At 32.3% G+C, this 17969-nt stretch overlaps 1 protein-coding gene across 1 annotated transcript in view; it reads left to right on the top strand.

The window, feature by feature from the left end:
• Positions 1-17969, top strand: part of Agps (alkylglycerone phosphate synthase) — a 136812-nt gene that overhangs the window by 25647 nt on the left and 93196 nt on the right. The window contains exons 3-8 of the mRNA XM_027946024.2: positions 986-1076; positions 4303-4423; positions 4523-4597; positions 8834-8905; positions 10825-10904; positions 14347-14427. Coding sequence (XP_027801825.2) covers positions 986-1076; positions 4303-4423; positions 4523-4597; positions 8834-8905; positions 10825-10904; positions 14347-14427 — 520 coding nt within the window. The remainder of the gene's footprint in view (positions 1-985; positions 1077-4302; positions 4424-4522; positions 4598-8833; positions 8906-10824; positions 10905-14346; positions 14428-17969) is intronic.

Here is a 17969-nt window from a genome sequence, read left to right as displayed (position 1 = left end):
AAAACTTGAACTGGCATACAAAACAAAGAATATCTGAAATGAGATACCAACAGAATGTTTGAGAGTTTCAATTATAGAATTTCTGTTTTGTTATTTATTATAATTTTTATTTCTATGCTGAAATTTCTGTTCCTTACTGGGAGCATATTTTTTTCTTTGGTCCTTTAGCCAAGTTGTTATTAGCTGCTTTAAAATCCTTGTGTGCTATTTCCAGTATCTTGGATCATCTTTGGGTCAGTTGTCATTATTTCTTTTTTCTTTTGATGATGGATCACATTTTCTTGTTTGTTCATGTTTAATAATTCTGGAGTGAGTCTTGGATGTTGTGATTGATATGTCCTAGAAACTCAGGATTCTTCTGGACTCTGTTATATTCTGCCATAGAGACTTTTAATTTTTTTCCCCCTAAATCAAGCATTTAATTTGACTGATGTCAGTCTCCAAATACTGCTCCTCTGAAGCGATAAACAATTATGTTGTCTTTTCAGTTCTTTTAAGCTTATCTGGGGTGTTTATAAGACTCTCATACATATTCTACCCATGTATAATTCAGGGTCAGCCAGATGTTTGGACAGAGTTGAAACATAGGTCCCTCCTATAGGTTCTGTGATTTCTCTGTATGCTTTCCAGATGGCTGCGTTTACTACAAACACTCCCTTCTTCTGCTTCTTTAAGCTCTTTTTAAAAATTTTTTGTTACCTCAACAGCTGTAGCTCTCCCCATTGTCAAAACTGTTTAAAAAGCAAAGCAAAACTGGATATTTACATAGTGCTTTTTCCTTCTTCCAAATGTAGCATACCTACTTTTGTTCCATCTATACTGTCTTCAGATAGCTAGGTTTATTTTGTTTTTGTTTAGAGTTGATAGTTATATGTTGGAGGGTTAGTTTGATAGGAACTGTTTGACCATTACTAGAAGCAGAATCTAAGCTTCAAATTTAAATGGAGATACCTTACTCTAAAATTTTATCTTCTTTGTATCTTAGGTACCCTCTTAGTGGCTTGACTTTACCAACTCTTAAGGAATGGATCCAAAATACACTTGGAGTAAGTCTGGAACATAAAACTACCTCTAAAGTAAGCAAATAAGAATAATTACTAACTTCCTTAACTGTTTTTTTTTAATCCCAAATTAATTAGATTTATCTTTGTAATTTGTTGTGTTTGCTTTAATACAGTTATGGTTTCTTTTTTATGAAGCCCATTAATTATATAGGTCTTGTCAGGTTTTGTAGAAGGAGTTTTTTCTCATAGTGTCTAGATTCTAAATTTCAGAATTTAAGAATTATTTGACTAGTTTTTTTCTCCTTTCTGAGTTTTGATTATTTTTAATTTAAGAAGTGGGAGTAATAACTGTTATACCTCTCACAGGGTGGTAGTGTTGTACAAATTAGTTAATTCTGTGAGTATTTTATTATAGAAATGAAAATTGCTATTATTTTTATTTTAAAAATTTCTTTCTTTCTTTTTTTTTTTTTTAATAATGTTTTTTAGTTGTAGATGGACACCTTTATTTATTTATCTTTATGTGGTGCTAAGGATAGAACCCGGTGCCTCACATGTGCTAGGTGGGTGCTCTACCACCGAGCTGAAATCCCAGCTCCTAAAATTTATTTATTTTTTTTGGTTCCAGGGATTGAACCTAGGGTGCTTAACCACTGAGCCACATCCCCAGCCCTTTTTATGTTTTAAATTTTAAGACAGGGTCTCTGTAAGTTGTGAGGGGCCTTGCTATAAGTTGCTGAGACTGGCTTTGATTTTATGATCTCTTGCCTCAGCCTCCTGAGCTACTGGAGTTACAGGTGTGTGCCCCTGTGCCCAGCTAAATTGCTGTTATTTTTAGATAACAAAATAATAGGCAGTAATCTATGATATATAGAATAAAATAAAATTGTTATGTTATACTTAATAGTAAACATTTAGAATATTTGAAAAATTACCAAAAAACCTAAAAACTTAAAGATATGAATGACAGAGAATTTTAATTTGTTTGTGTAGTTTTTACTTTTCTGAAAGATTAAAAAACTTTAAACTGGCCAGGCATATAATCTCGGCTACTTGAAAGGCCGAGGCAGGAGGATGGCAAGTTTGAGGCCAGCCTGGGCAATCTATTGAGATTCTGTTTCAAAAAAAAAAAAAAAAAAATGCAAGTATGTGCTTCAGTGATAAAGTGTTGCCATAGCGTGCACCAGCTCCAAGGTTCAATCCACAGTTCCACAAAGGAAAAAAAAAAAAAAAAGAAAAGAAAAAAATCAATAAACTGTATACATAGGAAACCAATGAAATATTTATCACCTCTTTATATTGTTATTGTTATTAGTTTGCTATACCAGAGGTATTCTGCATGTCCCTCCAATTGGATATGAATTTCCTAAATATAGGGGCTTTGTCATTCATGATATTCTTCACTGTAACCAATATATTATTAAGTATTGGTAGTCAGTGGGTAATTGCTAGATTTATTTATAAATCTAGTTATTTTATTCTAGTGATTAAATGAGACTGCTGAACAAGCCATGCAACATGCCACATGCTTGTAATCCTAGCTATTCAGAGGCTGAGGCAGGAGGATCACACAAGTTCAAGACCAGCTTGGCAATGTAGTGAGAACCCATCTCAAAAATAAATAGAAAAGGCTGGGGATGTAGCTCAGTGGTAGAACTACATCCTGGATTCAGTCTTCAGTATCACCAAAAAAAAAAAAAGAAAAGAAAAAGTGGGACTGAATAGCTAATTCCTGCCCCTACCAAACCAAATTATTTTTTCTTATGTCTCTTTTATCATCTCTTAAATTCTTTTTCTGTCTCAACTATTTGTGAATACTTTTTATCTTTGACATTGATATAACACATGGTATATTCAGATATATCACCACATTTCAGATACATTCCATTTTTCTGCTTTTGAGCCCTTTTCAATTTTTAATAACTTAATTTATTGTTATTATTATTTTGAGGTGTTCTTTTAGTAATTTCCTTCTAGTACAGGATAAATTCCATGAGGTTCTTTTCTTTTTTTCCTATTTAACTCACTGCTATATCCCTAAGCCTAGGTCCATGCCTAGCTTATAGCAGCTAGCAATCAGTATTTGTTATATGAATAAAATTCATGAGAGACCTGGAATATAGAAATATCATATGCTTTTCTTTATATATTCTTGTACTTTTTCCCTGAATACTATATCATAGTTTTTTGTTTTTTAAGATTTGCTAGACATGCTATTAGGTTCTTTTCACAAAAATTAGCACGTTTAATCTGCTTTCCTCATAGTATTCTTACACATTTGGGGGTGGGTTTTTGTCAGCTTTTTTGTCACTGTGACCAAAAGACCTATCAAAAACAATTAGAGGAGGAAAAGTTTTTTAGGTTCACAGTTTCAGAGGTATCAGTCCATAGAGGGCTGACTCCATGGTGCTAGGCCTGAGGTGAAGCAGAACGTGATGGTAGAAGAGTGTGGGGAGGAAAGCAGCTCAGGATAGGGAGTCAGGAAACAGCACTGCTCACCAGGGACAAAATATAAACCCCAAAGGAACACCTCTAGTGACCTGTCTTCTCTAGCCACACTCTACCTGCTTACACTTACTTGCCCAGTTAATTCATATCAGTGGATTAATACACTGATTAGGTTAAGGCTCTCATAATTCAAGTATTTCACCTTGAAACCTCTTGCATTGTCTCACACATGAACTTTTGGGGGACATCTCATATCTAAACCTTAACAGTGGTGTTAATCTCATATAACAGATGAAGAAGCCGAGTCTCACAGAAGTTGAGTGACAAACCCAGTGTCTCATAGTTTTGACCTTAAAGTTCAACATTAGTTTTCAAAATACGTTTTAGCTGAAATTGGGTATTCAGTTTATAATTGTGTTATGAGATTTTTCAGCCCATTAAAATTTTTTTATTACTGTTATTGATCTTTTTAGAATGGTCAGTGAAGACTAGGAGATGATAATGTTTATCTACAGGGAAAAATATAGATAATGCAAAACACAAATAGCTCTTTCCCACTCTTCTCCCACTCCTTAAACTAAAATTGAAGATTTGTGACGACTTTCTTCCCTGTTCTGGATTGCAAATAATGAAAAGTGGGTCATAGAAGCCAAGAGGAAATGTGGGACTTCTGTAATTCATGTGATAGTATATAATTAACCAGACTATTTGTAATTTGCCACTGTCAAAAGTTGGTTTCTGTGTTTACTGCTTCTAACTTTGAATGCAAAAAGAAATCTGCATTTCATAGTCACTCTCCTGAACAGAGGTATTCAAAATTTATTTTCTGGAAATAAATTTTATTTTCTAGGCATCCTTAAATCCTAGTGATACTCCTCCTTCAATTGTAAATGAAGATTTTCTTTGTGAACTTAAAGAAACTAATATTTCATATTCACAAGAAGCAGATGATCGAGTATTTAGAGCTCATGGTAAGCTACTTTAAATTGGCACCATTTACTTTTAATTAAAAATTTTCTAGGTTTTATAAAGATATTTTTACATTTTTTTCTTTTTAAAATCACAAACAGGTCATTGTCTTCATGAGATATTTTTGCTCAGGGAAGGAATGTTTCAGCGAATTCCTGATATAGTTTTATGGCCAAGTAAGTTATTTTTTTCTCTTTGTACCATTAACTTAGTATTGTTAAATATTAAGTAAATTTAGTACTTGAAATATGTACTTTTTAATGTATGAGTTAAATATAAATAGTGATATTTTTAAGAACTTACTAAAGGCCTTGAAACTCTTTCTTGATGAGATTGTTCTGAACAGTAGATTTTTAAGGATTACTGTTGATTATTAAGTCTTTAAGTCAAATGTATATAATTGCATTTAATGATCAGTAGAAAAATATATATTTTATTCATTTGGAAGCTTAGTGAAATTAGTACAATTTATTCAGATACATAGAAATTATTAATAAATACAATTACTGTAAAACTAAAAATAATAGTAATTTGGTAACATTAGTTTTTGGGCTAAAAAGTAAGGTTATGTGGTAAAACAAGTTGTTTAAAAATATATGATATACTTACTATCTTTGAAATGAATAAGTTTTGAGAAATTAACATTTTGGATTTGGTTTGGGAAAGAAGATGGATGAACTTTTTGTTATTTTCCTCTTGGTAAGGAATTAGGTACTATATTTATTACATTTTTTAAAACTATCTCTTTTACCATATAATTTAAAGCAGGGAAGGTATGTCGTTCCTTGCTGTCCATGATAGCATTGTTAAAAAAGTTATATTGATTTCCAGATCACTTTTTTCTTAAGATTTTCCACTTCAAAGTATATAGAATATTTTATTTTTCAGAAAATTGGTTCATTCATGAATTCTGAGGTCTTAGATCTAAGATCCTTCCACTTTGTAGGAACTTTCTGAAGGAAAAATGATACCTAAGATGGGGAGAAAAAGGAGGTAAGATAGGAAAATCCAAGATCATATGTAGCAGAGATGAAATTAGTTTCCTGATTCTTGGGATGTATATTCTCCAACACATTTGGAATAGTTATGGTCTTTTGTCTCCATTTAGTATAGAAATTTAGTTGTAAAGAAAAAGGAAAAGTTATTGTCAAATAGAAGAAATATTTTGTTTTGCCTGCTGATTTTTTTTAGTAACTTTAGGCTGCTTCTTTACTAAGATTTGTGGAAGGTTTATTCCTTTTTTTAAATTTGAAAATTCTTTTTTCATTTTTTATTTTGTTGGTACCAGGGATTAAACCCAGAGGTACTTAACCACTGAGCCACATCCCCTTTTTAATATTTTATTTAGAGAAGGGTTTTGCTAAGTTGCTTAGGGCCTCAATAAGTTGCTGAGGCTGGCTTTTTAAATTAATTAATTAGTTAATTAATTTTTTTTTACAGTAGAATGCACTTTGGAGTATTGTACACAAATGGAGCACAACATCTCTTTCCTCTGGCTATACATGGTACACAGTCACTCCAGTAGTGTGATTATACATGTATATAGGATAAAAATGTCTGTCTCATTCTGCTGTTCTTTCCATCCCAAAAGCCCCACCCCTCCCCTCACTCCCCTCTACGCAAACCAAAGTTTCTTCACATCTCCCCCAACCCCCCACTATGGATTAGCATCCGCTCATCAGAGAAAACATTCGGACTTTTGTTTTTTTGGGTTTGGCTTATTTCACTTAGCATGATATTCTCTAGTTCCTTCCATTTACCTGCAAATGCCATAATTTCATTCTCTAAGACTGAGTCCATTGTATATACCACATTTTCTTTATCCATTCAATCCTTTTTTTTTTTTTTAAACTAGAAAACATGAAAGCAAAATTTGTTGATTTTCATTGGCCACAGGAAACTTAATAGACCTTCCTTTAACGTATCTTGAGAAGAAATTTCAAGTGTGTCTTCTGGGTATTTTCATTATGTTTCAATATTGAAGTACTGAGAGAATTCCAAAGTGGAAGTATGTTTTTCTTTAAGAAGTCCAGGTATTTTTAAAAAGCCAAATGTAGGAAACAGAAATAGTTGCCACACACAAATTTCTTTTCTTTGTAAAATCCTACCCATTTGGTTAGTTCCTACACGTCTGTGCTTGTCCATTTTATTTTCCCCACCCCAATTTCTAGTTCGGTCTTTTATTAGTGTGTAACTGGGTTTTTGCAATAATAGCTTTAAAGGTTTTGATGCCTCAAGTTTCTTAACTCTTCAGATCTCCTGTACATTCTCCAGAGGTTTAATTTTTGTGAAAGAATTCCTTGCATTTTATGTCATACTTTATTTATCTATATGAATGGTGTATTCCTGGATGAATCAAGTTTTTAACTTTATTCTGTTGAATCTTCTGCTATGAGAGCTTTATAGTAATAGTTTTGTTTCCCATCATATTGTCAGTTCACAGTGACCTTTATTTAACTTTGATATCAATTCTTATTGTTGATGCTTCTAAATTTTCCTTTGCATGAGGGCAACTTTTGAGGCAGTGCAATTTGAGGTAATTCCATGGAATAGAATTGACTGTCTCACCTTGCAGTTTGGAGACCACACCTGTCCAAATCTGTATTTGAAGTTATCTTTAAGTCTATTTAATCTGAATCTGAATTCTACATATTGCTTTAATGGAATGGCTATGGCTTGTTTAAGAGTAAAGACTTTGTGATATATGTAACTTCCCTGCTCTAGTGTCATCTTTAAAGCAGGATTTTCACCATTGTGACCTTTCCACAGTGTGCATATTTTGACCTTTAGTTTGGACAGATGGTTAGTCACTCATATAATGCATGTTTTTGGTGTAAGTATGCTTATAAAATTTAAAATTTCCTTTAGCGAAAACATTTTAAAAATTACTTCACTTAATAATACCAGAACTTCAGTCCAAGGAAAACATAGGCTTCGCTAATATTCTAGTGCCACTCATATTTAGTCTCAGCACCTCTTACTTAGCATTTACAGTCTTCCATAGTTAGGTTTTTCTTACTTGGATAACTTTAACACTGATAAAGAGCCCTTTAGTTAGGTGCTGGTCTATTTTGTGTAAGATTTTAATGTTTTTCTAAAAAGCAGAAAAAAGAATCATTAATGAAGTGTTAAAATTAGTGGGTGAAAGTATGATGAGAAACATACTATTTACATATCTAAAGATATTTACTGATTTCAACAGGAAATATACCTACCAGACAATCTAACCTGTCAGGGTTTTTACCCCCCACCCCCACCCCGTTCCCTCCTGACCTGTGGGAGAGATTGGGGCAGCACGCCCTGGCCAGGACAGGCCAAGAAAGGTAAAGGTCAACTGGCTGCCCACACCCAGCCCCCCCCCCCCCCCCCCCAATCAGGCGGGCCAGGGAGAACAGTCAAAGCAGGATCTCCTTTAATGAGAAAACATACATAGCTAATATAATGTATAGGAACCAATCAGGGTAAAGGTCAGCAGGGTTGGGAATCTACACCCAACCTACAGACAGTAATGGGAGACATGAGCTGACCTTGAGGGCAGAAGGGTTCTGAGCCTATCCTAGAGGTGGTCCGATTCTTCATCACAACCCTTGGCAATGCCTTCTGGCTAATTGCTAGGTCCTCTCTTAGCTACCTATGGCCCCAGGACTGGGAAGCGAGTAGCAGCCAGCAAGTTTCCTCTTTTCTGATGCAACATGCCCCAGGTTACATCATGCCCTACACTAACCAAATGAACAAAGTTAACATTACTGGAAATAAGACATGTCTGTGTGTGCATCATGTGTCTCCAGAAGTATTGCACTAAGAAAGGCACAATATCCACTTCTGTGTAATTACTATCAAAATGTAAAATCTGTTTAATCATGAGGAAACATACAAATCCAAACTGAGGATGTTTTATGAAATAACTGAACAGTGTTCTTCAAAAGTGTCATGGTCATGAAAGTCAGAGATAGGCTTCGGAAATGTGTAGCTTTAATGAAGAATGAGGAGATGTGACCAGCTAAAATCACTGTGTGATCTGGATTTGACCCTGAACCAGAAAAGGGAACTTTGGTGAGACAATTGACCACAGTTAAGGTCTGTAAATTAGTTAATTGTTTTTTAGTATTAATTGCTTGGTTTTGTTAAGTGGACTTTTGTAATATAAGATGTTATTGTTTGGGGATGTAAGGTGAAGGGAATTCTTTGTAGTATTTAGTGGCTTTTTTGTAAATCTGAAATTATTTCAAAATGAAAAGTTGAAAAGAACTTGTTATGTCTTAATACAGCTGTTTAGTGCATTAATGAGTAAGCAAAGAAAAAGTTTGGATGCTAAATAACTTTATAGACCCTTATTTTTTTAGGATTATCCAGATATTATTCATATCCCTTTAATTTAATTAATTAATGTATTTTCCTTTTTTTTTCAACAGCATGTCATGATGATGTAGTTAAGATTGTGAATCTAGCATGCAAATATAACCTTTGTATCATACCAATTGGTGGTAGGTATTGTGCTTTTATATTTAAATATGATATAAATTTGTTTTATTTAAAGTATTTATATTTTAAGTGTTTATGTTGTCTGCTGAAAGAAACATTTCTATAATTTTAATGAGTTTTTTTAAGGAGTCCCTTTATTGTATCCAGAATTAATTATTTTGTTTATTTTTATGTGATGCTGAAGGATCAAACCCAGTGCCTCACATGTGCTAAGGCACATACTCTGCTACTGAGCAATAGCCCCAACAGATGAGATTATTTAAAAAAAATTGGTTGATGCTGCTTATTTCTGTTCTGAAGAGGTTTACCTAAACTGAGACTTGGCGTACAAACTTTTAATTCCTGGTTTCTTTTTTCTTGGTGGATCATAGTTGAAACTGTAATTTAATGCCTAAATAAGAAAATGTTCCTGCTTTAGTAGTTACTTTCTAATCTGTATGTTTATGGATATGATTTTAATTTTCAAAGGCAAAAATAGATATACCCAGTCTAAACCTTTGAGAAGCAGAGTCATAATAGAGCATTCTGTGGATTAAAAGAGCACCAGTATATGATCAAATCATTTATATCTTTTCATGCAGAAAACTAGCATTGTTTTGCATTTTATTTTATTTTTTTTCTTTTATTTATTTATTTATTTTTCTTTTTTTTAAATTTTTTATTGTTGGTTGTTCAAAACATTACATAGTTCTTGACATATCATATTTCACACTTTGATTCAAGTGGGTTATGAACTCCCATTTTTACCCCATATACAGATTGCAGAATCACATCAGTTACACATCCATTGATTTACATATTGCCATACTAGTGTCTGTTGTGTTCTGCTGCCTTTCCTATCCTCTACTATCCCCCCTCCCTGTTTTGCATTTTAAAATGTTTTTGATCTTTTATTGACTGCTTTGTTCTAACAACTTATCTAGGTAAAAGGAAATAAACCTTAGTGACCAAATTAGCATTGATGGAATGGAAATGGGACATTAACAATTTCAGGAGCTCCAGATCCCTTTTCAGCTCACACTATCTATTGAATTTATACAAAAAAGGGACTACAGTGTCACTTATTATGAAATATTTTTCTGAACTCAAATAACTGTGATAATCAAATAGTTGTTACCGATTACAGGAATCATGTTTGTAACTGATAATTGTCTCCTCTTTTAAAATTAATCTGATCAACATCCATATGCTTTTTATGGGAAGTGACTCCCATATGTTTTCTTACACGAAAGTGTATGCAAGTATCAATTAAAATGTATTCTGATATAGGCTGATGGAGATCTAATTAAAGAACTGAAAATATTGTATTATTCTTGGTACCAAGAAAACACTTTTACTTTGACAATAAGAGAAAACAGCAGTATATTATTTAAATACTTCTGTGTATTATTTATTCTATATTAAGGTCGCTTTTTCACCAAAGAATATATTAGTTTGTTTTTAAATATCACATAATTTGGACATTTTAACTTGTTTGTAATTTATTAAAAGCCTTTTTGTATGAGAATATTATTTTAAATGACAAATGAATCTCAATATTAAAGTAGAAAGTAATAAATGGCATCTAGTTATATAGGATGTTTCTTTTTTTCACAGTAATCATTAGCTTAGATTATGTATTGTTCTAATTATGTATGTGGAGTTCTACAAATTGTAGGGGCCTCACTTGAGTGTGTTTTGTTCAGGGAAAGAAACCATATCCCATTGCTTTTGGTTCCATAATATTGCTTCATTTTGGCAATAAATAAACTAAAGGTGAGTTTTCTTTTAGTATGTTATCATTTGTGAATTGTATTTTGCAGAGTAGAAATAGATGTCCCTCTGTTAATGGTTCTATTTATATACACTGTGTTAGGAATTTCCCCTAGAAGAGTAGCTAAAAGGAAAATATTTAAACATGAAGTTGTTTGTATTTTGGCAGGAGGAACAAGTGTTTCATATGGCCTGATGTGTCCTGCAGATGAGACAAGAACAATAATTTCTTTGGACACTTCACAAATGGTATATGATAATTTAAGATATATTTGAATGTTTATATTTAAAACATTGTCCTTATGACTTTGCCTCAATTATCATTCAAAAAAAGATCTGTTGTCCATTTTGTTTTGAATGTATTTCATCATTATATTTTAACCTTGTCTTCAGATATTCAAAATCTTAAGTTCACTTACTCTGAGGTGCATATCTTGTTGCTATTTTACCAAATTAGAATGTGGTATTGATAATTTGAGAAGCATGAATTAGAAGATTGACATATAGATGACTTGATTTCATTTATCTATTATCTGTCTAGTATCTCTCTACTATTAAGCTACATCCACAGTCCTTTTTTATTTTTTATTTTGAACAGGGTCTCACTAAGTTGCCCAGGCTGGCCTGAAGCTTAGGATTCTCTTGCCTTGTTGTTCCCACTAGCTGGGAGTACAGGCCTGCACTGCCATGTCAGACTTCCTGTTTTTAAAAAACAGAACAGATAATATTAGTCAGTTAAGGTTAATTTGAATAATCAAAACTTGTCTCCCAGATTTATACTAATGTTGTTGCATTTTTGCTTGGTGGTGAATGGAAGAACTAATTTAATGATAGGCTTTAGTTTGAAGTTTGGATTTATTGTGGTCCGGGAGTTGGACGTTGTGCTGTGTTAAGGCTTTAATTTGGGTATGAACTTTATATAATCAATGGTATTCCTGATCATTTCTTTATTATAATAAAAACAACTTTAAAAAAAACTTTTTAATTTGAATTTTTTTCAAACACAGTAATAAAGAGAATGGTATATTTATTGTCTAGATTAGTTATTAGCATTTTGACATACTTGTTTTATCTTTCATTTGTTCTTTAGTATTTTAAAGCAAATCCTTTAAAAATGCTACTTTACACCTAAATATTTCTTCCTGTCTCTTTAAAAGGAATATTTTCTCATATTACTATTACATTATTATCACTCTTGGCATAGTCAAAAGTAATTTCTTATAGCATTTAATATTGAGTCTTTCTTTATGCACAGTGCCTTTGTTTTGTAGTTCATTTGTTCAAATGGGGGTTTAGAAAAGGCTTATGTTAGCTTTTTGTTGTTTCTCTTAAATCTTATTTTATCTGAAAGTGTCCTCTTCTTCCCCTTTTTCAAATGTTTCTGACTTTTGAAGAAACTGTTATTTATATCATAAAGTGACTTGCTTTGAATTTGTTGCTTCTTCTTGGTGTCATTTAACTCTTCTTTTATGCCCTCTATATAGACTAGTTAGATTCAGGCATGATTTAAAAAAAATAAATATATACCATAAATAAAAATATACCATCATTATAGATGGTGATATGCTTTTAAATTTTATTTTATGGAGACATAATTGTTTATGTTTGTGGGGTTATTGAAACGAGTGATGTTTTTATACACGTATACTTTGTAATGATCAATTCAGAGCAATTATCATACCCAAGACTTTGTAATTTTGTGCTGTTTAAATATCATATAACATTAGGAGAGGTGGTATACAATAGCTAATTATCCTACATTCGTGATGCTAAAATTGATTACAAGTTTTACATGGTAGCTGCCTGATTATTGTACTATGAAGTTCCCTATCAACGTTTCTCCTTATTCCAGAATGTAAAAAAAAACTATAATTTATTCAAAATATAGAACTACTACAGTAGCCTTTTTTTTTTTTTTTTTGGAATATATTTGGATTTTTGGCTCTTTATTTTGCTGTGCAAATTTACCTGTAAGTTTGTTACCAAATGTGTGAAATAGTAATACTACAGAAGGTTATTATAAAGGTTAAATGAGATAATACAAGTAAAAGTCTTGATGCCGAGTAGATGTTTAAAATTCTGAAGCAGGATTTCCATGTTTCCAAGTAGTTTTGTGTAGTCACTGAACTGTTAACTTTGAATTGTTTTAAATATGATTGTTGGGTGGGTACCTATAACTGTGATTTGTGTTAAAGTCAGTAAGTCATATCTCAGTGATTTTGCTCACTGTATTTCTGCTGTAATACATATAAAATAAGGGAGTCAGAGTTGTATTTGAATACATATAATAATACTATGGCCTGTTGGCTGTGGAAGTTTTTGTTTTAACTTGGGTAGTGTATACTAGATGTAATAAGATAATCTATACATTTTCTTGAGGTTTTTATGTGAATACTCATGAAGGTGGTTTTCTTCTCTGCCTCTTTTAATTTCTTTTTTTCTGTCAAAAAAGATGTTTGGACCCTTACTGGGTACAAGTAAATATTTAGCACATATGTGTAATTGTCTCAAGGGTCAGTCTGTTGGGGAAGAAGATGTACATAACTTATATAGATGGTATTATTAGATTAATAAATTCTTTGTCTTTTATTCAACAATTTAATATATACATATACGTATGTATATGTGTATATAAGACTAAATTTGTTTAGCTGGTACAGAACCAAACACCCAATTATACCATAGTTATGTTGAAATTACTGTTATAGGCAGAGTATAATTAATGAGTTTTATATAACAAACCAAAAAGTACATTCTCATCTTATTTAGTAATTATTGTACCCTATGAATTAAGCAGTGCAGTTATTTGTATATGTTCCAATTTGGAATTTAGGCAGACACTGCTCTTTTTGTATTGCCTATTGTATTCTTTTTATCATTAACCAGACTTATTTACATTAGTTATTATTATGCAGTTAAACATACCAAAATACAAAGTAAGCTTCCTTGGGATCCAGAAGATTCTATGTGTTACCTGATTGCTCAAATAGAAGGGGAAAGAAGGATATATATGAAGACACATATATACATAAAAATTAGGCCAAATAAGAATGTTAAAAACACATTTTTTATTATTATCAGTCATATATTTCTGCCAGAAAATACTCAGTTTCTTCTTTTGAGTATGACACAGGGATGTGCTTTGTTTTCTCTGTGGGATTTCTGGTCTTTTTTTTCAGATTGAAAGAAAGCAGAGATGCCATTTATTAATTCAGATGCCTTGTCAGGTGTTTTCTTTCCTATTTTCTGATTCTTAATTAGATAGGATTGCCATGTTGACAGAAGTACAGATAGTATCTACAGAATGCCAGGCCTCACATATGCTGTTTGTTTTTTTATATGCATTATCTCATTTATTTCCAATAGCACATGTCTACATTATTATGAGTATATAGTATTAATATATGTATGTGTTTTTACAGTGAAGAAACACTAAGCCTAGACAGTTATTTGCCTAAGCTAAGAGTTGGAGTTTAATTCATATTAATATCTGCCTAAAGAATCAGTATTTTATGTGTTATGTTATATAATAAGGGGTAAGTGTAGCTCATTTCCCACCTGGGTGGTGGTTGAATAACCTTACTTATTTAATTATTGTCTTGTCACTTGTTGCCTTGAATTAGGAAGTTCTGTATTTCCTGAGAAAATGTTAGTAGAACATGGAGATGAGACTTCTCACTTCTTTCAACAGAATCGAATTCTTTGGGTTGATGAGAACAATCTGACAGCTCATGTAGAGGCTGGCATAACAGGACAAGATTTGGAAAGACAGGTATGTTATCTCTTTAATGTTTTCAAAACTACTCTGTCCTCTATCTAAATGAAATACCTTTCATGTTACATTTTTTTCCCCCCAGGAACTCAATGAATTTGCCAAGTTTCTATGTGGGTCAAGCATTAAGCTAGATGTTGAGAACATAGTAGTGAAAAAGACATTACCTACTACCCTCAGGTGGCTTACATTCTATTAGGACAAAAAGTTAGGTAAATAGAAATTTAATGATTGAGAATTGCTGTATGAAGACTAAATTCAAGTCATCAAATGGGGCCAGGTGGGAAGAACTTGTACAAAGAATGTGTGACAGAGAATAGGGCAGTTTGAGATCAGATTTCAGGATGAATCAGATTAGCAAAAAAGGAGGTGAGGTGGGAAGAACAAGCAGTCAGAGGAAGAAGCATGTGCATAGGCCTTAAAGGTAGTTATTGCTTTTAGTGGAGACTGCAGATAACTGGTATGACTGCAGTGTAGTGTGTATGTAGAACACACATCCTTGGTGTATGTTGGATGGGAGTAGGTGTAGGAGTAAGAGGATGAGTCCAAAAAAACATGAAGAGGTCAGAAAATAAAGGACCTTATAAAACTACTTTGAAAGCTTGAACCTTATCCTTGTACCTTAGATAATTCTGGCTACTGTGTGGAGGATGAATAGGCCATGTAAGAGCTGATTAAGAGACTGCTATAATAATTTAGATGAGAGCTGTTAGCGACCTGATACACAGTAGGAGGAATGGAAGGGAGCAAAATGGAACATATTGGAAATATAATTCTCAAGTCTTGATGGTAAATTGCATCAGTAGGTAGATGTTGGTGTTTGCTATTTACTGAACTTTTCAATGAATAATTTTATTGAAAACTGCTCATCTATGAGTAGTGAAACTTATAGAGTCCTTGTAGCATGTTTTTGGGATTCTAATGAATTTTTGGAAAACTTTAGGTTCTCTTCATAGGTTCTAAGCAAGTCATTGTTCAAATGGTTGGATCCTTCAACTTCCTGAATTGTGATCAAGGCAATTGTAACTTAGCTTTTGTAAACAAAAGTTAGAAATTCTATTTTGTTGGTCATGTATTAATCACTTTGTCCAACTTGGGATTATAGAGACCCTTCCCTCCAAAACTTTAACAGGACATAGAGAAAGATATGATTGTTGATCTTACTTTTTATTGTCTTTTTCCCTTTTTTTTTGGAAATGTTGACTGAAGTTGGTCTGCTGAGACTAATTCTACTTGAAGGGGTTTGAAAACAATATTTAACTATTGTCTTTATTTTTTATTTAATATAGTAAGATGTAGAGAACTAGAATAAATAGAGAACTATAATAAATTAGGAAGCTGATTTTAATTGAACATTTCTTGAGGTGTTAAAGATCATCAAATAAGTCAAGGTTTTGTATGTCAAGGTAAGGAAATTTTATTAATTATTATAGTTTGTATTGAACTTCAGTGGGCAGAATAGTAGTATTTAATGAAAAACCCCCGAAAGTCAAATGTTAGTCTTCCATTTTGCCGGAATGAGGCATTATCAATCAATATAGCATTTCTTTTTTAAATTAAAAGAATGGCTTTTTATGTCTCTAATTTTACATACTTTATTATAGCATCTTAACCTTTTCAAGCTTTCTTTTTTTTAAAGGTTAAAATTAAAATTCAAGGAACATATTTTCTTTAAATTTGAATGACATCCTCCTAGACTAGAAACTTCTGATATTTTACCTACTAGTTTATTTTTCTTACTGCCAATGTACCACTTTCTGTTTTGATTGCAGTAGGCTGTAGTTTCTGCAGCATTTAAAAAAAAAATTTACTTAGTTGTAGAGACACAATACCTTTATTTTACTTATTTATTTTTATGTGGTGTTGAGAATCGAACCCAGTGCCTCACCTGTGCTAGGCAAATGCTCTACCACTGAGCCACAACCCCAGCCCTCTGCAGCAGTTTTGATCCCAGTTCAAGTTCTTCCTTAAAATTCGGTGTCCTTCAGTTTCTATATCAGCTGAGATAACCAGTTTAACATGTACTGCTTTTTGTTTCTGGAAGTTTAAAAAGGAAACAACACAGTCATTAGGAAGCTGATTTTAATCTCTTTAACTTATAAGTTACTTTGATTTAAGTATGTTTAAGGGAAGTCACTAATGGGGAATTTCCTTTTCAGGTTTATTAAAATACTTTGACTACTTTATTGGCTAATAGACTGGGGATGTGTGGCCATAATTCTTTTTTCCCCTTGGGTCCATATTGCTAAAAAAACTTCTCATTTTCTTTTTCTCTTTCTTTCTTTCTAGATATTAGATCTTAGTGTAAACTTCAAATATAGCTTGTAGCTGTATGATGTTGGGCAAGTTACTTTTATGCCTCATTTCCTCATTTATAAAGTGGGGATGATTCTACTTCTTTAGGTTGTTCATTAGGGTTGAATTAAGTTAATACCTAGAATTTTGATTCATTCTACTAATTTTTATGGAGGATTATCTGCTTCATTCAGGTACAGTTAACTTTTTTTTTTTTTTAAATTATTATTACACTGAAGACTCCCAAATTTGTACCATTGACCCAGACTTCTTTCCTGAATTGTATAGACTCTTGTATCCAATTTCCTAGTTGATGTGTCCGCTTGGGTAACTAAGGGATATTTCAAACTGAATGTTTTAAAAACTGAATTTTTAGAGATAAAATTTTTAATCATTACTCCCAATTTTACATACCCTGTAGCTTTTTATTTTCAGTAGAGAAAATTTAGTTGATTGAGACTTAAGATCAAAATCTGAGTCATATATTTTTGTTTTGTTTTGCTTTATAATAGTTTCATTTAAGATGTAATTTTCATATAGTAAATTGTCTTTACTTAAAAGTGTACAAGTTTTATAAGTATTAAAATATGAATACAGCTGTGAAACCCATTATGACCATCAGGATGGTGAACATATTCATCAATCCCAAGAGTTTCCTCTTGCTTCTTTATAATTCTACCTCATTCTTACTCCCAGCCCTTACCTTATCCTTGACAGTCACTGATCCGCTTTTAGACACTGTAGATTTATTTAAATTTCCTATAATTTTATTAAAGTAGAATCATACAGTACTCTTTTTTTTGGAGTGGGGGGACGATGGGGTGTTTCTGGTTGTTTTTTGCTACCATGATTATTTTGAGATTCATCTATATTGTTGCATGTATTAATAGTTTGTTTCTTTTCATTGCTCAGAAGTATTCTGTTGTATAGGTACTCCAGAGTTTATCCATTTACCTGTTGATGAGCACTTGGTTTATTACTAGTTTGGGGCTATTAGAAATAAAGCTGCAGTGAACATTCATGTACAGGTTCTTTTATGGATGTATATGTTTTCTTTCTCTTGGGCAAATATCTGGAAATGAAATGGATAGATCAAAATAATAGGTTGTTTTTGAAAAAATACCAAACTTTTCCTCAGAGTGATTGTATCATTTTCTATTTTAGCTTATATTAAGAGTTTCAGTGTCTTCAAATCCTTGCTAATACTTTTTATTTTTTTTAAATTTTAGTCATTGTAGCAGGTGTGT

The sequence above is a fragment of the Marmota flaviventris genome, chromosome 11, assembly GCF_047511675.1.
Source record: "Marmota flaviventris isolate mMarFla1 chromosome 11, mMarFla1.hap1, whole genome shotgun sequence".
Lineage (NCBI taxonomy): Eukaryota > Metazoa > Chordata > Mammalia > Rodentia > Sciuridae > Marmota > Marmota flaviventris.
The sequence above is the reverse complement of the archived record's forward strand: the minus strand, read 5'-3'. Positions and strand labels throughout refer to the sequence as shown.